General features: G+C 36.9%; 1 protein-coding gene across 1 annotated transcript; it reads right to left on the minus strand.

Annotated features, from left to right (window-relative positions):
- Positions 1-510: 510 nt before the first annotated feature.
- Positions 511-23,217, minus strand: LOC109596964 (unconventional myosin-XV). Its single transcript, XM_020012574.2, has 14 exons — positions 23,079-23,217; positions 19,799-20,033; positions 16,924-17,647; positions 15,816-16,197; positions 15,338-15,746; positions 15,050-15,276; positions 14,769-14,987; positions 14,224-14,312; positions 12,858-14,011; positions 10,378-12,798; positions 9,004-10,314; positions 3,129-3,394; positions 2,286-2,532; positions 511-2,228 (listed from the first exon to the last, which is right to left on the minus strand). The coding sequence occupies exons 2-14, from the start codon at positions 19,946-19,948 to the stop codon at positions 963-965; spliced, it is 8,865 nt and encodes a 2,954-aa protein (XP_019868133.2). The 5' UTR covers positions 19,949-20,033; positions 23,079-23,217; the 3' UTR covers positions 511-962.
- Positions 23,218-24,098: the final 881 nt, after the last annotated feature.

Raw genomic sequence — 24,098 nt, forward strand, 5'->3', positions numbered from 1 at the left:
GCTCTGTCAACAACAGTCCTCCTACATTGTCCAACGTAGAATTCTACTTCTTTCCGCCGAATACAACTTCCAAATTGCCACCATTGGACCAAGGGATCATCCATAATTTTAAGACGGTGTAAGTTTTTTTGACTTTGTTCCGATGGATGAAGATGTTGCTGTTTCAGGTTCGCTAACCGATGGCGAAATTTTATCTGCGACAGATTCAAATGAAAAAAACAACCAAGAAGCAAGATGAGGACGATACATCAGAACCTTTGGCAGAGATGTCAGTTAAGGAAGCAAGAGCCTCATTCGACACCTTACAAAGCTTCTGTCTACAAAACGAAAGTGATGAATAAGCATTTCAGGCACTTTTTCTCTTCAAAAAAGTTATTGAGCAGTCTGAGCAGCAGCAATGTGCTTTGAAGCAACCATTATGAATATGTACATGTATGTATATACCTCTTAGCTTTTGTCATTCAAAAGTAAGTTTTATATCTTTTCGTACAGTTAATATAAAAATAACAATTTTTTTTTTAATTTTTTATTTACTATAAACAACATACACCAATTTTACGTACACATAAATGGGTAGACCGATTCAATATATTTATTTATTTGTTTCGAACAGATTCGGTTTAAAGTTACTCTTTAATCAGAATCTATCTCGTAATCAAATCTGGTCTTCATACATATATAATATAAATCATATAAATTAATAATAATTACTATTATCATATAATAATATATAAAAATTGCAAATCTTATTATTTCGATTTACAATACAAACTATAAAAATAATGGACGGATTATTGTTGGGTCTATAGTACTATAGTACAATGCATACATATATAAAATACAATTTTCTTTTTAATACATGATGATAAATACTCTATAACTATACTTGTGTCAACATTTTTGAATTGTCTTCAAAAGTGCACAATCTCACTGAAATATAAGTGAGCAATTTACGAGTCTTATTACTGGTTTCTATTACTGTGAGCCTGTTCTAAATTAATATACTGCCTAACAAGCCTGGAAATTTCATGGGCCTGTTCAGTCTGTAATCTTGTAACCCTCTGCTGCAACAAATTGCCGCACTTCATATCCAAAAAGAGTGCTCCATCTTCGGAACGGACCTTCCTAGTTGAAATTACTTCGGCAAAAGGCCAGTGTTGGAGAGTTTCGTGATTTACCATGTCCAAGAAATGGACACCGCCACGATTCAGGGCGAGAATATGTTCTTGCCAGTTCTCAATTTCACCTAAGACACGCTTGACGGCAAAGAATGAGCTGCCGAACAAGGGCCAATTGCTAAGAACTTGCAGGACTCTGTGCTTGGCTCTGGAGACCGGAAGACCTACAGCTTGTCCCCAGGAGGTTTGCACCAAGGCCAACCACTGCGGGGGACGGGGTTCTCGGAGTCCCAATACCGGTTTGGGAAGTAGAAATTTAACTTCTTTAATACTCGGAGCGTGAGTCAAGTCGGCAGCTCGATGAAGAAGGGCCGCAATCAACGCCATGTCTCTGACTACACTTGGAGGCAAGTTCGGATTGCCGAGTCTCAACAGCAGACCTTCCAAATAATCGGGGGCGACTTGATTGAATAACACTTCAGTGTAAAGCGGACTAGCATCGTGTTTCAAGGGATGGTACCAAACCGACCTGCAAAATATCAAATAAAAGGGTTGCGCCGCCTTATGCAGCTCCGTCGTCACATCCAAAATATATTCGTCTGCCGCCAAAGGCATAGTGAAAGCATCCCCTTGAACTATACAATAAAGACTGAATTCTTGTTGTTCGGCTTCTGTGGCGACGCCGATAAGGCCGCAGAGTTCTTGGATGACATCCGCGACCACCGTACTACACCTCGTGTTTACAACGCGTTCGGCGCCACCGGGCAAACGGTAAATCTGCCTTCTGGCGCTTCTACCTGCACTGACTGCTGTAACCTCTTCGACGGAGGGTACGTTTTTACGACCTCCACATCTTTGGGTCTTTCTCAGGTTGCTGAGACAAACGGCGGCGGTTCCGTGGCATATTCTTCGACGATCCGAGGCTGCGCTAGATAAATGTTCGCTCAGGAAGGGTAGTAGGTTTTCGGAACACGCGAAATAGGCTGCGACTATCGATAACAGTCTCCAGACTCTTTGACAAGATTCAGGTGATTCGGACTTGTTACTGGTAGTTTGTTTCATCAGTTGACAGTAAACTTCGTCCCTTAATTGGGCATATTTGTGACAATGCTAGAAAAAAAGATTGAGCATTAATTACGAAAGTGGAAAGAGGATTGCCAGGCTTACCATCAATACCGTGTAGACACACTTAACTTCGCTCATGTCCGGCGTGAGAGGTAAATCTCCACAGTAACGAAGGATGCACTCGAAGCACTCGATGGCGAGGGGTATCAGTTCTGGCTCTTCTAATCTCAGTAACGGACCGTCGATTGGTACTCCTTGCCATTTTATCAAATCCGTTTGCTGTTTCCATGTCCATTCTTTGCGTTTCTCCTTCGACTTCATCGAGGAGTCCATTTTCAACAACTCCAAACTGAAGCAAACAAACAAAAACATTTTGGTCAAATTTTTACTATACTTATTTCACCAATAATTATAATAATTATTTGCGGACCCTTCGATTTTCCGCAACAATCACTCGATGCGAAGCCAATTATTTCACGTGAAAACCAACAATTAACCGTATCATAACTCCATTATTATTAACAACATGTTCGTTCCACTTGTTCATCTTCTGAATAAATAACTGTACCGCACTCATAAAATTCAAATTTGAATCGCGGTCTCTCGACCGCAGAAAATTTATTTCCCCGATGAGAAAATTCGAACTCACCAACTGCATAATATCCGAGTGAAGACCAGTTTTTCCGTCCGCCACAAGCACAAAACTAAACAGAAAAAGAGAAAGAACGAAGAGGAATGATCGTGAACATCATGCTTTCTAATTTTTCATAATGCTCAGTGCGATCCTGTGTTTCAGTCCGTTGCCACAATTAAACCACCACCGTCTTAATTAATGCAATTAACGCTCGGGCCACGCATTTTTAAACAGAGAAATCGTCACGAACCTTTTTAATTAAGTTGTATCTTCCACAACCTTGACTTTGGCATTACACGTGAAATACTTACTCGGAGCTTTGCCTGAAGTTTTGCATTGCGTACTGCATCAGAGAGTATTTACCGCTGGGCGGCACCGGACTACTGGGCGATTGAGCGCCGTCACCCCTGTTATGGGATCGCGACGATTCGACTCGATGTTCTCTGTGCTCCCTCGATTCCCGAGGCTCCCTGGCTTCCTGGACGCCGTTCGAAACGTGGCCGTTCATCACCGGCATGTCGCCGGCGATCCTTTCCACTGGTGGAACTCGCGGCGGTGGCGACGTCTTCATTTGCATCTGAAACAAATTAATTTATTTATTTTCGATCGAGAAATTCAAACACCAAAACAGACACCAAACAGTTAATTGACCGATTCGTTAACCCATGGATAACAATAATATACAACAATAAAAAATATTAATGATAATGATAATGCTGAGATAAACCACCACGGACCGTGAATCGTTTACAGTTAGTTAATCGTATAGTATGTTAAAATTAAAATTGAACGATTATTAAGGCCCATGCTGTATAAACATATGGAGTACAGTAAACTGACTGAGTTTATGTACGTACACACCTCAAACACCGCAATCTGTTAAAACGTTAATTATTTTGTTTTGAGATTTGCAAGGTTGAATTTATTTATACGGTTATTAAATATATTATATATATATATATATATATATATATATATATATATATGCGATTTAGATATTTTGTATGCAACCATATGTAATATATGCAAAATAGCTTGAATAATGTTTAATGTATAATTTTTTAATTAATAAAATTTTCAATTTGAACATTAATTTAAATATTGTAGTATAAATACAATACTACAATATTTAATATACTAATTCTTGTTTATGGTTTATGTTTTTTTAAATATATTATTTTGCAGATGAAATTTATGAAAATAATTCATCTTATATTTTTTCAAGTCGCATATGGCACAATTTTGTTGTCGTTTCGTCAACATCTCTACGTACAGATTGATTTAAATTTAGTAAATATGAAATTAAGAAAGAGATTGGGATTGAGAGAAAGTTCAAAAGATAAGATAGATACAGATATAAATTGTACATTACACATTGTAGACACCGAGTGAAATCCGTTCGTCCTTAATTCAACTAAATGGCAAACATAATTGGTTATTGACGAAACACGAAAACACGAATTTTTCAACTCATCATCATTTTTTTTAATACACATTTCAATAACCGCCGATCTAAATTGGAAAATTTAAAAACGTTTAATCAGAAGAACGGAGACTTGTTTTCATAAAAGGCGTGTTTTCTATCCGTACCTGATAACATTCCGATTGATCGTAAAAATTTCACAACTGCTCAAGCTTTCATCAATAAAACTGTTTACTCTTTAAATTTCCCGGAAAAATTACATAAATGACTTGTTTATTTGTTTGAACATTATAATAGGACTGAACTGACAGACAGACACTGCAGTTTTTAAAATTGGATGGACACTTTTCGTCAATTAAAAATAGTTTATTTACTTTGCTGAAACTACTATTCAACTGAGGAATGGCAGTTTATCAGTGAATTTCTACACATTATATTAATTAAAAGTCATTTGTGTTTGGTACTTTCTAGCCAATTTCTACCAATAATTCTGTCATTTTTTCGTTGTGAAAATCCCTAGGAAATCCATTAATCCATTCTACATCCACTGTAGAACCTAACCGGTCAACAATTTGATCCATAAACCCACTTATTTACACAATACTCGTAAAAAATGGAGGAAAGTGATCGGTTCATGTGTGTCACTGTCGCTTATATTCAACCGATTCCAGACAAAGCAAGAGAGCGATAAAACCGGACAAAAGTAATATTATACAACCGTCGGTTGTAGCCGATTTACAGTTAACGAAAAACGGATGATTTTTCGTTCGAACAGATGGCGAATTAACGCCAGATCATTCATTCTGGTTATAATTGAAGATGCAACATTTGTGACTTTTTTTTCATAGAGTTACTTCAGGTTTGCTTCTTACTCTTTCGTTAACCTCTTTTATGTTGGAGAAAAGAACTAATAAACATTTAAAATATCCTAGTGAAAATGTTATTTAAAAACATAAATCACAGGAAAAAAGGCAGGAAACATAAACATAAATAATTATCGAGTCCAAACTTCCGGTCCGGTCAATATTTAACAATTGTCCTACAAACAATAAAAACACATGTCCGTGAATATATAGGAATTTTCTTCAAAATATTTTTGTCATTGTTTCAAGGTTAATTATTCAATCGATCAATCAATCACCTGCTGAAAACCGGTAGTCTGAATCGATATGGTCATTCGGTTTAGGAAACTATTAATTTGTGACCCACATTTGCACCCGAAAGATGCGAACGAGTAAGAAATTTAATGAAACAGATCTGTTGAAAAATTAGTAGGGGATAATTACGGTGTTAATTAATTTAATCGCGTTCCGCATTTTAGGATGCATTTTTCGCCTTGTAATTCGGACAAAAAGCTGTTGTTTCGTACGGTAATGGTTATTTTTAGTATTTTGCGTTGTACATTTTATTATTGCTTGTGAACAAATTAAATTGTTTTACGTAATGTTTATTAATGTTCTATTGCATAGTTCGATAGTTGGATATTTGTTGGAAATTTGTCTAGGTTATTATTAGTTTTATGTTATGTAAATTGTATGAGAATTGTAAAAATTATAAAACCATCGGTTAATTAAATAATTTGGAATTTAATGAAATTTTCACATAATGTGTAGATTATGTTGATATATACTTATAGAAAACAAACAACTGAGCTTCTGATCGAATATTGCAGTCGCAATAATTATAACGAGTAGAAATCTTCAGTGCGGAGATCGCAAACCTTGTGAAGGTTGACAAAATTGTGTTACCTACATACGCAAAAGGAATTCCACAAAAATATATTTGTTTATTTAAACGTGACGTTGCATTTTACCTCGTTGCTTGTGGTACTGCAACCAGAAGTACTAGAGTTGGAGGATATTTCCTTGAGTTTTAAGTCTTTAAACTCGTCCTTTGGTAGATCTTTCTGATTCTCTTTCAACTTCATCGATTGTTTATCCTTGTGCTTAACACATTTATCTTTGGTAGTGCCCGAGTCCTTGCCGGATTTCTCCTTCAGATTCTCAAACCGCTTCAGTATCTCTTTGACGGAAATCTTAGGTTCGTTTTCTTCGGGTATCGTCTCCATACGCGCCATGACCAAATCCAAACGTTTCTCCCCATTATTATTTGCCGTCGCCTTTTTGTCCGCGCTCTCGTTGGTGATGTACTCGTAGGAGTTCTCCGAGTTCCCGGTCTCGGATCTGGTCCACGATTTGATGCTGCCGCACGCATTCTGCGAATACACTTCACACTTAACAGCGAACGAATTCTTCGATTTCGTGTCCGCCCCCGAGTCCGAATCGTGCGACTCGTCACTCAAGCTCTCCGATGGATTCGACGAATTCGCCAAACTGTCCAGGGAAGTGGACAGTTTGTGGAAATTTTCGACCAGGCCGACGTCCTGTCGCTTGTTGAAACCTTCCCACTTGGACTTGTGCATTTTGTATGTGCGTCTTACAGCACCATCGTGTCGGACGCGCCGCGAACGACTGTGATGGTACGAATGTACGATGGATGGTACGTATGCCAGCAACACAGACGAGCTCTAATAGTGATGACCCACTACTGACCAGATTGTGCCTTCTACAATCCAAACTCGGAGCCACCACAACTCCGCTTTCAATTATCTCCATCCTCTTTTTTCTCCACCGATTGTTCATTTGGAGGATGGATAGATAAGTTTTTCTCGTGTACGTATGAATGTTTATGATCAGATTGTTTGTTTTCTTTTATTTATTTATTTATTTATTTATTTATTTTATTATACTACACTTAATGTCATTATTTTAATATGATTATTTCGATGTTTTTAAATCACAAGAAGAATTATTATTATTATATTATTACTATATGAACTATAGGAATTATTATTATAATATTAATTCATCAACCTAGCCCAAACTAGGGCTAATAACTTGTCATTTATTAGTATCCTGTATTTACTGTATTTCATTAGTAGCACAGAAAAATGATATTTTTTTATTTTTATTTCAATTTTTTATTTTTTCATACTTCATTCCACATGATTATTTTAATTTATTAAGTTTTACAAACAACTAAAAAATTACACAATCGTCTATCTATATTATTACGTGCCATCAAAAGATTACTTGTTTTCTTTTATTTATTTTTTATGATATTTCATTCGAAATGATTATTGCGGTTAGTTTAATTCTCCAGAAGAACTATTTAAAATCTTTACAACAATTGCAAACAGCTGAAGAATGAATGACTGATAATTATCAGTCTTATATTCTACATGATTCTACATGATTATTTAAGTATATTAATAGTGATTTCAAAAAGAATTATTTAAAACATTCCCAACAATGATTAGCAACTAAAGAATTATACGTCGAGTTGTTAAGTTCCTTTGAAATGTAGGCCATATAATTACGAAGAGCTACGATAACAGGTGGCATATCGAATAAATCTCTCATTTTTGGCACAACAACTATCGACAAACTAATTGATAAACAAACATTTTTCCATCTACATAACCTATCCAATGGAAAAAAACTGAACTGAGACTTGAAAATTACATATATTACCGGTTGAATATTGAATTCAATAAACGATGGACACACGCACGACTTTCAAATCGTAATTACATTTACAGATGTACAAGTTCAACAATGTTCAAAAATTTCCCCATTTTAATCGGCGATAAATAATTCATAATAATAATAATAATAATAATAATAATAATTCAATGCACTAATTACATTTGCGTTGCACTATAAAAACAGTGAGCATGTGCATGTATATTGTGCGCTACACGGAATCTTCATTAGGTAGATGAAAGTGCCACGAGATTAATAAAAATATCGGATATCGGGGTCGTTACAACGATCGCAAATAAACGAAAAATGATTTCCTCATCGATTTTTCTTCCAGTGAAAGTGTCGCCAAATTTGGTTATTACAACTACATAGTTTAATCATTTACTTTCACTGTAAAATAACGATAACGAAACTAACGCGAAATACAATACAAACAGTGTTTCGATAAGTTCGTTCGTTCAAAGAAGAACATGAATCGCAATTAAACCGATTCAAAACGAAACGAAAAACGTGGAAATCGTGAGAAAAAATTGTATTATATAACGAATTCGATATTTTCCCATTGTGATTATTTTAGGATGTAGAATTACGGAAACGGTCACTCATTGTTTCGCTTGTCGCGCGATTAAATATTCATATCTTCGAGACACGGCACGGCGATTCGTTTCTTCACGGCCATTCAACTCACTCTTTTTTATCTTCATAATATCATAATATTCTGCACATTTATTTTATTTTTCAATTTATAGGAAATATAGATTTTTTAAAATAATACGGATATAGGTATACGAAACTGCACCATATACAAAACCATCATTTCACATGGTGGCATTGTTAAAAATCGAATTAAGTACATCTCAAACTCGAGTGAAAGTGAAAATCGAGCTGCAGTCTCACGATCTTTATGACCACGGTGAACTCGGTGTCAACTATTGTTGTATGTGTATTTTGTCCATCTCGTATCGAAAGTAAATTATCAAATTAATAATGGATCAATTAACTTTCAATCGGTGTTAATTTTAATGGTTGCGTGTAATTATGAGTGATGGCCTCCTTCAGCCTCTTAAGACCGTCACAACCTGATTGTTGAGGTAGATTTACATACTTTTCACGATGGTATGTGTTGTCTCCCAATTAAGGAAGATATTGGTGCACAAAGTTGTCAATACAACAAATTAAATTATTTCACCTATAACCATAAGAAGGAACGTTTCTTACCTTTCTGTTTTCGGTGCAGAACTTTGTAACCATTTCGGAGATTTGCTGCGCTCTCGGCGTGTGTAGACTCAATCTTCCTTGTGAACCGTCAATACTAATGCTCGTCGGTCTTGGAGCTGTACACGATCCGATATCACTCAAAGCAAAAGATTTGATTACTTGAAGATGATTGTGTTCCCTTCGAACCAGGTGAACTCCCCAATGCGAAACAGCAATTAGTTGAACTTCTGAAAGTTGTGCCGCCCCAGAAACGGGAAACAGTCTTGCAAAGTAGAGGGGCCAAGTTCTGGCTAATTCTATCACGTTCCTTTTAATGTTAGCCCTGTGAGACTGGTTGTAATTATCTGCTGTGACTCCATAACCAGACAACATATTGACTCCAGCCCGTTTCTCGCTTTGAGTCAACCTCAGACAAGGTGTTAACCCATAAACATCGGCGACGATCTGACAAAAGATCAAATGGAGACCGTTTGGAGCACCCAAAGATTCAGACGGTGAGAAAAACTCTTTTCTCACTCTCAACAACCAAGATACTCTGTTATAAGTAACACAAGCAGCAGAACCTAAGGGCAACAGCCTTCCCATCGTTTTTGGGGCGGTGATTTCCTCCTGTTCTTCAACAGCTGGAGGTACTGGACTCTTCGGAGGTGGAGTTTGAATTGGTCGCATGAACTCGGGCCATTCTTGTATTTCGTTACGTTCAGTTCTATCGGTCATTTGTGTAGACGCCACCGAATGTTTCTTTTCTCTTTCCATGGCACTTTTACTGAACTGATGAGTTCTGAATGTCGGACGTTCCGTTGGCTCTTTGATCATTTTGTTGTTGTTCTTTTCGTAGTGTTTTCTTTCAATCTCCCATTTGTCGCTCATCCTTCTTCCTGGTTGGTCTATAGATGTTATTGTGGTTGAATCTGCCTGATCCCAACTATCTCTGGATGCTCTGCCATCTGATTTGTCCACCTCTATACCTTCTTTGGCCCAACTGACACCATCGTCTTGTGTTTCCTGCGTAATGCTGCTCTGAACTTCCCAGTTGGCGCTAAAGGAATTCCTCTTCGAATTGTTATGCACGACACGATTCTGATGAACGCCGAATGTATCCCGATCTTGTCGTTGTGCCATGAAAGAGTCCCGAACTGGTTCAACAGGAGGTGGAGGCTGGTTCGGTCTTACAACCGGTGGTGGTGGTGCAGGACCTGCTGGAGCTGGAGGTAGGGAATTAGGACCGATAGGTGGCGGTGGAGGACCCGGCTTCCAGTTAGAACTCGACCAACTTTGCTGCGTTGGGGACTTCGTGCCATTGTGCATTGTCTAAAGCAATAACAAATGTTTCTATTATGCAAAAATAAATGAGAAAGGTATAAAATAACTTACGTGTGGCGGAGTTTCTGGGCTGGATTTTCCGCTAAGAGTTCCCTGAGACTCGTCCCCCCATCTTCCTGCTAGTTGTTGTTCAAGCATCATCTTCCTTGTGTCCTCCAGCTTGTTAACAGTTCTAGCTGGTTTGTCGACTTTGCTGCTCGTAGATCTAACGGAATGATTGGCTGTGACTTGTTCTAATCTTTGTCTCATTTCAGAACTCAGTTTTAACTTGCCGACACTTCCTGGTGACGGTCTAGAAGCTCCGATATCGAAGGCGCGTTTCGACGAGACTTTACTAACCCTCTGTTCACTTTCCCTTATCATAGGTTCGAATTCAATTTCTTCCCATTCAGCACTGCTCTGATTATTATGACCGTTAGTTAAAGATTGATCTTTGTTTGGGGTCACTTTTCTTTGATTTTGTCTCAGTTTAAATTGCATAAAATCTTCACCATTCTCAACACTTTTGTCCTCCTTCGGAGGGGGCCATCTCCATTTTCCAATTCTGACTGTTTTGGCCCTTCCATACGGATCCAAGAACGGTCTGACTTCACTAGGATCCGACGGATCGATCGGTGGAGGCATCGGTGGTGGTGGTGGAATACCATTTCTCGTCATCATCGTAATACTATTGGTTGAATCTGAAGAACTAGCTTTCCTCGACTTGTATTCGATTGAAGAGGTCACACTTGGAGAACTACTCTTCCTAGTAATAATACCAGACTTAAAACTGGATTTTCTGTTTGGGCTTGACGACTGATGAATTTGAGCTTTAATTGTCGTAGTTTGAACAGTTTCGGTTTTCACATCTGTAGTAGCAGTGCTTTGTTGAGTCAACAGTTGTTGTAACGCCTGGTTTTGAGCCAAGAGTTGTTGTTGAATCTGTATATTTTGTGCCATAGCTGACTGTAAAAATGCCCTTTGCAAATTCTGTTGATATGCAGCAATGTCTGTACCATTTGAAGGCATACCGACTCCTGGCATATTGAAGACAGGCATGAAACCTTCTTGTGTCGGGCTCAAAAGTGGCATCATCAAAGGAGCTGGACTCAGCATCGGTGCTGGAATTGTTGCCAAGTTGTAATTTGATGAACCAGATGCGTTTTGTTGGTGGGTTGTTCCTCCGCCTTTGATGCTGTCTACAAGATTGTGTTTCTTAGTTAAATTTTTCAAACTGTCATTAATAAATATAGGTTTGAACAGATCACTGATGTAATCATCCACATTTGCGTTGTTAGACCTGGGTGTACCGGATGTAAGACTTTCAACTTCCTGATCGAGTACCGAACTTCCTTGACTGTTGCTTCGATCTCTATGTCCTCCACCTTTGATTTTACCGGCAATTTCTACAGCATCCAACATAAAAACGTTTGCCATTGTTACATTGCCCATCATTTCATCCAAATAATCATCTAATCCATCAATATAATCGTCACTATTAGCACCGCCTTTTATACTGGCAGCTAGAGACCTAGCATCACTCAACTCATCCAGATTTCCATCTAAAACGGGACTAAAAAGTTCATCCAAGAACTGATCGACATCTGAAGCTTGACTTGGTACTCTGACTCTTCTAACATGACTTGCAAGACTCGGAGCTTCGCTTGTGTCCGACATCGCTGAACTTCTAACTCCAAACTCAGACTTTTCAATGTGCGCTCGACTAGAATGAGAACCTGGTGGTGCTTTTTTACCCATGTACTGGGATTTAACATATCTTGGACCTCCTCTGTGTGATGTGCTGACGCTTGAAACATCCGGATATTCGAAATCTATCTCTTGTTTAGAAATGTAATTTTGATGGGCGATTACGGGTTTTATTGGAGCCAGTTGTTCGACGGAATGGTACCGCTCGTTCAATTTTGAGGACTGACTTAAACCTAAATCTGCCAAAGGTGTTGGTTCCGGTTCGCTAAGTAAATTGTCTAAACTTCTGGATCTGACTTTTTCAATATCGAAATATCGTTCGTTTAGTGCAGAACTTCTTGAAAGAGCCTCATGTGATGATTTCCTAGCAGGCGTGCTAGTGACTGGTGACTCTCTAGTAGGAGTGTATTCAATTGGATCATGATGTTCAATGTTTCTCGATGATTTTCTAGAGTTGTGCATCTGAATTTGAGCAGAAGGTGATTGTCTTAGAATTTCTCTGGATACTTTCCTCGAAATGTTAATAGGAGGTTCTGGAGGAGGCACTTGTGGTCTAGTTGGTGAAGACAAAGTATGGTGGTCCGTTTCTGTCGGAGTATGTTTTCTAGTACCAGTTTTTAATAATGTTGACTTGGAAACTGGGAATGCCGGACACAATTCTAATTCAGACACCAAATCCATGATGTAATCCAAACCGTTGCCTTCTGAAATCACCCCGGCATCATCCATAATGACGCTCCAACCATCTGAGTTAATGCCAAGAGCAGAAACCGCCAAAGCTGCAGCCTGAAAAAATAATTAAGGTCAATTCGATTGGATTGGAAAAATTATTCCAAAACAATTACCTCTTCGCATGTGGTCCAAGAATCAACATATACAGTAGAAACAACATTGTCTGGAAGGGTTAAAGGTAATGCTGTATTACATTTTTGTCTAACACTCCTCCATTCTAATAATGTCGGAGGTAACGCTCGGGAGTGTGGTGCTTTTTGTATGCCACGTGTTATTTTTCTCTGCAACATTTCTTTGTGGGCTGGCCCTGCATGGTCCGTTACAAATTTTAATAAATATTTACTTAAAGGAGGACTCGGTTGGAAACAACTTAAACAATGCCCCATCAATTGCCAAACTCTATCAGCGTTGTCGTTCTTCCATGTTTGATTACACAATTGAATGAGTAACTCATCTCTTAGTCCCCTAGAACTTAAGCCTTTATGGATCATATAATCGGCCAAAGCTCGTTCTCTAGTGCCAGTCAGTTGCTGGTCATTGGTCCAACGCAAAATTAATTTAAAAATTGCCACTGCATCTTGAAAGTCTTGATCTCTTGCTGCCGCTTTTGAAAGAAACGGAGCAGTTATTGGTTCTTTCTTCATATGTAAATCAGCACCTTTAAAGTATACGGAAGAAAACTTCGAAAACTCGAATTGGTTTAAATCGTGGGGAAGGGTTAGCTGTGGAGGATTTCCGTTAACGCCACCTAAAACCTTCACCAAATTTCTCTCGATATGTGGTGGATTATAACCGTCTAGTTTGGAAAAGATGAAGGCCAATTCAGCAGGTATTTCTAAATGATGAATAGACATTTTTGCTGGAGTAGATCTTTGAGCTTGAGCTTGAAGCTGAGCGTCTCTCGCCGCTCTCTGTTTAGCTCTTTCCTGCGCCACTTTTTCAGCTTCCACTCTTCTCCTGTACTCCGCCTTTCTTTGTCCGAATCTTTTGCGTTCTTTCCTTCCTCTGTATAAAGCCTGGACTTTAATGACGCCTCTTTTGATTTTCTCATAGTCTCTGCGTTGCTTATAACCGCGCCAGTATTTTTGGATGGTGATCGCATTTCTTCTATGATTCTTGTACTTCTTTCTGGCCAAATAACCTCGCACGTTCTTTTGTATAGTTGTAGCTGCTCCTTTCAAGGAATCTTGCCTAGTTACTTCTAACTGGCGTTCGAGGTTTTCCCTCAGGAAAACCCTTGTTGCTCCCAGTTGGTAGTCGGGTCCATCTGTGAAGACGAAATTATGTTTCACTTATTTATCGATTTCATTCATCATTCATTTCAATGAAATAACAAAACCATTTATCACCAAAGACCAAGTATCCACATTCATTGAGAAGACACTTTTAAATTGGAAAAAAGTACTTACCCAATTTTAAAAACATTTTAGATAAAGCACTTACACAAACTAATACTTGTATGTAGTTGAAAATATTTACCTGTACCAGTTGCTGGCATCTGTTCTAAAATGGCCCTGCACAGATCTCTGTACGGCGCACCTCTGGGCAACACTCCCGCCAACAAATACCTACAAACAAGAAACAATAATTCCTTATGAATTATTCTACACAATTGACCCAAATGTGCAGATTTAATTTTTATATTTTCGTTACAATTTGATTTTTAGATGCGCAGTGAAAGTAAATCAAAACACGTTCAATTAGTTGCATAAAAGATGAGATTATTATATTTCATACCATTTAATTATAGTGTGATGTGATTTTTTTTTTTTAATTTATGTAAGTCGAAAGTGTGTAAAAATACAAGGTTAATTTTGTTTTACACTAATTCTTTGACCACCTACTCGGCCGTTGTTCAGCACTAGTTAAATATATTTACATAATTAATAATCACCTCAGCTTGTAATACAAATTTTAATTTAATAATCATTACAATCACGCGGGATAAGATTACATATAAACACAAACATAAAATAAAAAAACAAACATAAAATATAAAAAAAATAAATGACCAAAATTTTCACCTGTATCTCTCAACGAACTGTTGGAACTTCATCCTCAAAGGATAACCGGACTGTCTTATCTTGATTGTGTCCAACATTCCAGCGTATCTTAATTGTTCCAAAACAACAGGCATATCAAATCTCATCGGTGTTTTATCTGTGTTTGGTTTAATACATCGTACAAACCATGGATGACATTTACTCATCGATTCCAACAGTTGCTGCAAACTATCACTGAATCTAAAAAAACACAGACACACAATTTAATTTAAAAATGGACCGTTTGTATCATTCCATTTTACCTTGCTGCAACAGTTGGTGTTCTTGGCTTCATAGTGACGAATCGTCCGTTCGTTCCTCTGGGTAAGGTTCTGGTTTGTGCCTGCGTAAGTAATGGTTTGGCAAATGCGGTAACCAAAGGTTCTTTACTGGATGCCAATAATTCGACAACATCTGGACGTAGGGCGTCCCTGTTTTTGTCTAGAAATCCGTCAACGGAGTACCATACTTGTCCGGCAAAGTGGCGGATCTATCGACAAAATAAAAGATTATTCAAGAATTTGTAGATTCCAAGGAACAAGGGTACTTACCCCAAATTCCCTTCCGCCCACTCTTGGTCTGCAGTAATTTTCATTCAAAGCGTGATTGTAATGGCATTTTTCTAAGAAAGAAGCATCCGAAGCTTTCGGAAAGTTACTTTCATCATCCAATAAATGCAATATCCCAACAGGTTTTTTCCCTAATAGTTGAATTACGGGGGTATTATCGGTCCATGTCAAATTGGTCCACTCCAATCTTTCTTTAGCATATTCTTGTTGCTCCAGTTTGAACACGTGTTTATTGAAGTACAACTGAAGTGATTCAGATGCAAAGTTTATGCACAGTTGTTCGAACGAATTTTCATTCAAGTTTTCAAAACCAAAAATATCCAACAATGAAATTCTTGCTGCATCGTGGAGTCCACCACGTTGTACTATAGAGTTCACACGACTCACCAACCTAAGTTAAGTTACAAGTTATGTATTTGCTTCTATCTTGTCGATCGATTTGTCGAGTTATTTAACTTACCAGTTGAACAACGCAGAATAGAGAGCTTTTGCAAATGCGTCTCTTGCATCCAGAGCTTGATCGATACTTAACGGTGAAAACACTCTTTCCGCCCGCGCTTCCGTGATCCTCGAGGTGAGCGCCCTTTGCAAGCCACCCGCGGAAATTTGCAACAGATGCGCCGCCCATTTGATCTCAACGTCCGAACCGACCTCAACTCCTTCTTGGCCGTGTCGCAACTGTCTGCGGTGAAAGTATACGTTGCCCAAATGGAGAACTGAGGCGAGAACTTTGACGATGCCCTCTTGTTCAGATTCGCCGACGCCGAGAACTTGCATGGCTCGTGTTAAGGCGCCCCAATCGGCCCCGGAGCCAGAATGTCCCGGTGCACAATCGCCACCCCCTATATGAACATTTCATTTAACAATTAAATATTAAACAATTGTATATAGTTATTGATTGTTTTAAAATTTTATATAGGATAGAGATACAGGAAAGAAATTGAAAAGAAACGGATAATAATACGGAAAGACGGACACAATGGACGTCGGTTACAAAGAGTTTTTACAGTTACCTTTCCATATACGAAATGAAACAGCATTAACATTCAATGGTTCAACATTATTCCATCGTTTATGTTTCTTTGATATGTTATAAATTTTACAATTAGTCGTTAAATTTTTACAGCTTTTTTGAGGAACAGTAACAAACTAAAGTTTACTCAATATATGAACATGTATTTTTGTTTACCTTCACTCAATCCATTTTTTTTCACAAAAACAAAGTACAATTCTCTGAGCCTCACTCATTTTAGTACACAATAATTATTTTTACTAAAACGTCACTCCATCATGTTTGATTCCAAATTTGGAATTGAAGTAGTAAGTTAATTAACCGCCGAAAGAGTTTGGTGGGCGTTTAAGGGATTTGTTAATGCAGTTTATGATCATTATTTCTACTTAAAAGGATTTATCTGTCTGAAACTAATTACATTTTAATTTTGATTTGATTTTAACGTGAAATTTAAGACTCAGGTAAATATTTCTTAAATTTCATTCAGGGTTGTTTAACAATTAATTTTTGAGGGTATTTTTGTCTTGAATTTATAATAAAAAAAAAATGTATTTACCTTGATTCAAGTAAAAATACTTGTCAGCATCAACGAGTCCGTATTTTTGCTTCTCTGCATGGGTCAATCCTCCCAGCAACTCGTAAAAAACGTGATAATTCCTTTCACCGGGAGCCTGAGTGATGATCCTGCTTTTCTCCAACAAATACTGCGTCACTTTGGCCCCAATGATGGCTCCATTTTTGAAATAGACCTCAAGGTATTTGCCGAATCGTGAACTGTTGTCATTTCGGGCCGTCCTGGCGTTGCCGAAAGCTTCCAGAAGGGGCGCCGCTTCTAGTATTTGTTCGGTGACCAAAGCTTGACCTCTAGGTGCCGAAGGGGCGACGGCAGCTAAATATTGCATCACCAGTTTCGTGGATTCAGTCTTTCCAGAGCCGCTTTCTCCACTTATAACGACCACCTGCGGATATGGAAGGGCGGAATAGGCGGCCGCCCCCAAAGCGAACAGATGCGGGGGCAACGCTCCGATCATCTTCCCCTTGTACTTTTGGGCGGATTCGATGCCGTAACTCCCATCGAACATCCTGTAAGGGTTTACTGCTACCAAAATGCTTCCGGCATATGTGTAGATTAAATTTCGATCGTAGCGCAGTTTCAAGTTCCACAATAGCGAGGCTTCGCATAAATCTGACAGTTGGATCATGTCTTCGACGCCTCCGACGCCCAAGTCTTGGCGCCGGCGCACCTGTCCTTCGCCATTCGTAAGGGCGAAAGTCTGGGGCTGCAACAACGATAAAAATTTTAAATAAGTACCATCTCTACAAGTAGAACTAGAAAAGGATAAATGAAAATAAAAATACGCAATAAAACAGTTTCGTTGGAGAAGACGTGGGTTAATGGTCTGCGAGTACGCGGCATATGGTCTGATGGGCCGAACCGTTTAGCATGTCTGTTATTTACAAGATCTCGAAAAAAGAGTAAAAGTGATATACCACTCGCTAGAAGAATTTTGTAACAGGTGAAATTTTACTCACGTGTCTAATTAATTTTTTACGAAATTAAACAATGTGTGTTATGTTAGTTGAAATTAGTTTTACTTATTTATATTCATTATAAAATAAATTGTGGATTAAAATGTACAGTGGGGGATTTTCAATAACGATTAGTTAATATAGCTACTTGGATTGTAACTTTCTAAATAGTGATTTTAATTTCAGATTAGTTACTGCAATGTTCAATATCAAATTAACAAACCATAATATTATTATCATTTTTTAATTGAATGAATTCTTATCCAGTCTTTTTGGTTCAATTTTTATTTATTTATCATTAACAAACTCAAAAAGTAACTGCAAAAAGTTAAGTAAAACTAATGAATTTAATGTGCTTATTTATTAAACTGTAGTCAGTTAAACACAAATAAGAGAGATAATCTGCGTATGACGTACGGTTAATGCATAACAGTTACAACATGCCATTGTGCACTTTCACTGATCTATTTTTGATAAAATTCTTTTGTGCTTTTTTCGCGGCTTTATATTACTTTCGTTGACATTGGTAAAAAAGACTAATTTATTAGTATTGAGAAAATTGCCAAAGACTCACCAGTGTAGTTAAGAATGATTTGATTGATTTGTGCATCTCAGAAATAATAATAATAATAATAATAATAATAATAATAATAATGCCAATTGTTTGATATTATTGTAATATGTGACCCAGATAAGTTTTATTTTATTGATCGTCGCAAAAATTTGTTGTTTGCATGTAACAAATACGATTATTATAGTGAAGACAATGGGCGTGATTCCATTAACTTTCTAACTTTGCTAGTACATATGATCTCCTTTACATTTGACACACAAATTTATATTGCTAGGAGCAGAAAATAGTTACTTTTTTCAACCGGGACTGATGTACTTAAATTTGTTTATGACCGTTCACTTCTATTGTAGTACGAAAACAATAGTTTTTCCTTGTTACGTGAATCCGAATTTCTCGATACTCGTTTGTATTGTTCCGTAAAAGCAGAAGATGAATTTTGATGGTACAAAATATCAAAAATAATAAATTATACATTAAAGTGTATGAGAGAGAGAATGTACATTCTCTAGTTGTATGTATTGTGCGTGCTTTAGACCAGTGAAAGTGCGCGTATACGCAAACTATATGGAAAATATTATCTTATATTCAAAATTGAATATACTGGGGAATTTATTTTTGAAATATTGCAATGTTTCGGAATTCAAGTCGTGTCGTTTTTTGGAGGTCACATGTAAAATGTATTTATCTCGCTTATGACTACGATAGAATGTTGAAAAACGAGTTTTCTTCCATTACAAAACCGTATGAAACTCGCATTTTATTTGTGTGAGCATGTGAACTTGATACAGTCAAAGAGAAAATTTTCACTGAAATTAATCAGTCGTGTAATATAATTATGGGTTAATTATAATTATGACATCCCGGAGTAAAAAGATTTTTTTCATTTAATTCGTGTAATTAAAGCGGGCATTAAATGCCAGTACTTTCTACGGTGGCTGACTTAACTGAGTGACGATAAAAAGAAATCAAAACCCGTTCCAGGTGCAATCCTTTCAATCGTTTCCTTATTTATGAAACCGAGAGTGACAATTGCACTTGTCAACGTTTTGTTTACACCGATAATTACATAAAAACCGGATAGAAAGCATAAATTCAATTCAAAATGCGATCAACAAAAAATTCTTAGGAAAAAAATGAAATTGTTGCGCAATTTATTTTCTTCGGCGGTCAGATATAATCCAGGTCATTCTCGATCTCGGGCGTGTCTTATAAATGTATTGATGTTATTTCTTTTCAATTTTAAGTACGGAACAAATGGGTTTTCGGGTTGAAGTGTCCCCGATCATTTTTAATCAAACAGAAACGTTTCTCGAATAATCTTTTTTACCTTTCCACTGATAACGGCCTGGACGGTCAGCACGTTGGCACTCCTGTGACATTCCAGCACTTCCCCCGGTAGCCAGTGGCCAACACCGGGGTCGAACCATATCAAGTCTCCCGTACTCCATTCCATCAGTGGTACCACCACGTCACTCATTTTTCTTTGCTGATTATTTTCATTCACTTTTATCACTGTCTACGCTTTCATTGTTGCTGTTGAATTTTTTCGTGTGTGTATGGTCCTGAAACAAGGCGAAGACACAAATGAATGAACAACGGTTGCACCACCCAAGTGCCATTAACGATGTTGGAATGTGTGCAATGCAGTCAAGTACGTGAAAACCAAAAGAAAATCATTGTTTTCATGAACGTAAACAATAATGACAAACGCATTATTGGAATAATTGACTTTCAAGGTTGTGGCTGGACATTCCTTTTCTAATCCAAGATGTCTAAGTAATTTTTGCATTTTTCCTACGGATTAGTTTTATGATTGACTGGAGGTGTATTAATAACTGTTGATTTCATAATATCTTTCATTATGCCGGGAATTTTAATTAAGCGTTAACCAATATGGACTGTTTATTCTTCATTAATCAATACGTATGTTTAAACAATTTTTACAAAAACGAATAAAATTGAAAAAAAGACATGAAATAATTTAATTTTTTAATAATTTTTTCTCTATTCTGTACACATTTATATTCGGTGTTAAACAAATTTGCAGTTATAGAAAGCTCAAACACGCCAATCGATTCGTACCGAATCGAATAACAAATACTTTACTTTCCCTTACCTTCAAATTGACTAATTACCACTTATTTAACACACTTTTAACGTCTTTAATTTGTAGAATTTGAGTATTAGAACATATTTTAAATTTTTCAAAGACAGGTCGAAAACGTGTATGCCGTGTTGGAAACAGAATCGAAACTGACACGAAAATTTGGACGTTTCCCAGACAGGTAAAATAAGTAAACAATATTGTATACCTGATTTTGACCTTTTGTCAGGTTACTACCTTAACAGGTGGCTAACACAAAAGAGGAAGAATGTTTATAAGTTTTCGAAGTACTTCCATTTTGATACTTACACTTCAGAGCATTAGTTATTTAAGATTCTTCCAAGTTCACAAAGTACAGTTACACGCACATCCTTAAACTAATTTAGGTGTCGACATGAATACCGGACGTCGCGTCGCAAATTAGCATTACAAACAGGCGACCAAACTCAAACTGTATCTTTTTATTTTCATGTTTTTGATTACAAAATCATTTCAAATTGATGACTGGAGACTAAATGAAAGAATGAGTTTTTTTAAAGGTTCCTTGTTGAAAAGAAGAGAAATCAGAGAGTCGACTCTCGGCATACTTTTATGGATAGAATAGGGTTATTACGGTTTGATTTTTGGACTTGAAGTTCGGCATTTAAGCGAACGAGTCACGTGCGACTCTCTGGGTCAAATAGCAACACGTTTGATGACCTGCGGCTCCCAAAACAATCCACACACTTTACACACACACACACACACACACACACACACACACACACACACACACACACACACATACACACAATTCCACGATTTTATAAGAGTCATTATTGTTTATCGCACAACATAATAAAACGAACCAATTTATTTTTACACATAAATAATACTGATAATGATAATAAATACAACCATGAAGTTTTCATTGTTTTAATGTGTCATTGTTCCAAAATAAAAATTCTCATGGGTTTCTTGAATTTTATAATCGTACGAGTGTTCGGTTCAGTTTTAAAACCTTGAAACAACTAACTGTACAACATGTATGAATTTGCAAACATAATTTGAATTTATGCAATGCATTTCTGCTTTAATTAATTTGGTTCTTTAAATTTACAAATCTCACATAAAGATATATTTACACAAGGAAGTCCACCATTAAATTCTTATTTTTTTATTTATAATAATAATCCCGAGAACCCATTGTTTATCGATTCAGTAACGTCATATGGCATTCTATTGATTGATTTTGTGTCTGCAAGGTTGAATTCGTACCGTTAATAATAATACTAATAATTATATATGCAATAATGCATCTCAAAAATTTTGGAGAAGACCAACTTTATATTTAACTTAACATTTCATGTTCGTGATATTGTTTTCAAATTTTTTGATTGGAAAAAGTTGATGAAGTCAGTTATAAAAAGGTCACCATTGCAATATTCTATGTGTCATGAATCACACTAGAGATGTGAGTACCGGTTTTACAAAAATCGCGCGCTCCAAGCGACAGCTCCAAAAAAAATCGCAACAAAATAACGTTATTCTGTGGAACGTTATTTTTATAACGATACAACGTAAACGTTGTTTCGTTCCTCGATATCCCATGTACAGATTTGGGAAATCATTTTCCCCCCTTGAAACATAAATAATGAATGGCCTCCAAGGGTGTGACGAGATTTATTTGTATAATATAAATAAAACCCTATTAAAAGATTTTAGACCTAGTTATTTTTAAGATGTGATTTTTAATTTAGTTTAATAAATTGGTGTATGCAAAGTATGAAACGGAATGGCGTGGAACAAGAATAGCAATACTGAGACGATAATGAAGTGAAGCTTTCGCGATTTGACTGTACTCATCGGTGACAGCGATAGTTATTATTAGTATTAGTTATTCCGTCGTTCAGAACGCGACTAAACCGCTCCATAAAAATACCGCTCCAAAATCGCAGCAGTATTAATATACCGCGATACATACACATCTCTAGATCACACTGTTGATTAATTATTTTTTAGGATTTTGCTAATAACAAGTATTCGACATTAACATAATAAATAATTTTAGAATAGCTTGAATGGAAAAATTCGCAAAAGAATTTTGCAATAAACAATCCTTCTTTACGACCCGTTCTCATTTTACCAAGGACCATCAAATCAGTGACCTTTTTTACGATTTTAAAATACCAATCAATCAAATCAATCAATTCTCCCTCAATTGTATTGTTTTATTTGCTAATCCTTGCAATTAACACCCACAAGTTGCAAGGAATGTTGGTAAATGGGTTGGCCCAAAAGAATCGATAAATCTTTGACACAAACACACACACACACACACACACACACACACACACAAACAACAATTAATTCGAGTGTTTTGATTTAATTTTTACTAGTGACCGATACAAATGATAAATGGAATTTGGCAAAGTTTCGCTCTCGACCGAGCATTGAAATCACGTCACACGCTAAAGAATGCGATTACAGGAACGTAATCCTGCTACAAGCAGGAACCACTCACATTTTCTTAGCATTATTCCATTTCCACTGGTTGCACTGTAACCACAATAGGTTTTTTCACAAACTGAAGGAATATGTAATCACAAAAGAAAACAGTGGAAAAACAAACGCAAACGGTGGATCTAGAAATACGCATTGGTCTCGCCGCTGAGAACTGAGAACTGGTCGTACTGGTGAGAGGCGAGGCAAGGTGCGTCCCGTTAGGTTGGTACGACGCAAGGCGGCCCAAACTGACACGTCGTACCGTAGACTCCAATGCTGATGGTGGTACCGAGGTCAACGCGAAACTTTACCAGACACTTTTTTGACTATTCATGGAAATCATACTCACATTCCAAACATATTTTATATATTGCACTCGGAAACTGCCATGCTAAATCCAATATAAACTGCCTACTATACTTTTTTATTTTAATATTGAAAATTATTTTAGGAAGATTTAAGAAGAAACAACAAAACTACTCCTCACCAACAATGTACGAAGTTCTCAATGAACAAAGTTCTCAGTTAGTAAGGCAAATTAACAGGATAAATCAATGCGAAAACAAGAGAAAACTATAATCGATGTCATTATACCAAATACGCGCTATAGATAATGATTAAATTTGCAATCAAACATAAAAACTAAAATTACAAAACAAAATTACGAAGGACATGATGTAAATAGGAAATTATTGAAGGTAATAAATTGATAATTTGATTTTACTAATTATTTATCTAGGAAGCAGTCCAATTGTCCTGACAGTTATTTAATTCCATATCCGGTGCATACTGCAAAACAAATTTATTGTTGACTTTGTTTTGTTTCGTTTATCGAAATAAGACGGACAATTTCACGAATGATTTCATTGATAGTACAGGAATCTGGTTTTCGGACACTTGTCATCAGCACTAATGATGAAACTTTTATGACTTAGCGGTAGATAGAACTAGCTGTTTCACTTAAACTTTCATTACTCTCTACCAGATGGAAATAGTAACAAAACTAGTTGAAAATTTACCCGTCTTGTTAACAGATGGC

The sequence above is a fragment of the Aethina tumida genome, chromosome 1 (genome assembly GCF_024364675.1).
Source record: "Aethina tumida isolate Nest 87 chromosome 1, icAetTumi1.1, whole genome shotgun sequence".
Taxonomy (NCBI): domain Eukaryota; kingdom Metazoa; phylum Arthropoda; class Insecta; order Coleoptera; family Nitidulidae; genus Aethina; species Aethina tumida.

Bases quoted from the DNA above. Each gene is read 5' to 3' on its own strand.
- LOC109596964 (XM_020012574.2), bottom strand. From the start codon at position 19,948: ATGAGTGACGTGGTGGTACCACTGATGGAATGGAGTACGGGAGACTTG. The intron at 17,648-19,798 runs GTAAAAAAGATT...TCGTTGTTGCAG, and splicing joins AGGCCGTTATCAGTGGAAAG to CCCCAGACTTTCGCCCTTAC. The intron at 15,277-15,337 runs GTAAGTACCCTT...TTTTGTCGATAG, and splicing joins TGGGCGGAAGGGAATTTGGG to ATCCGCCACTTTGCCGGACA.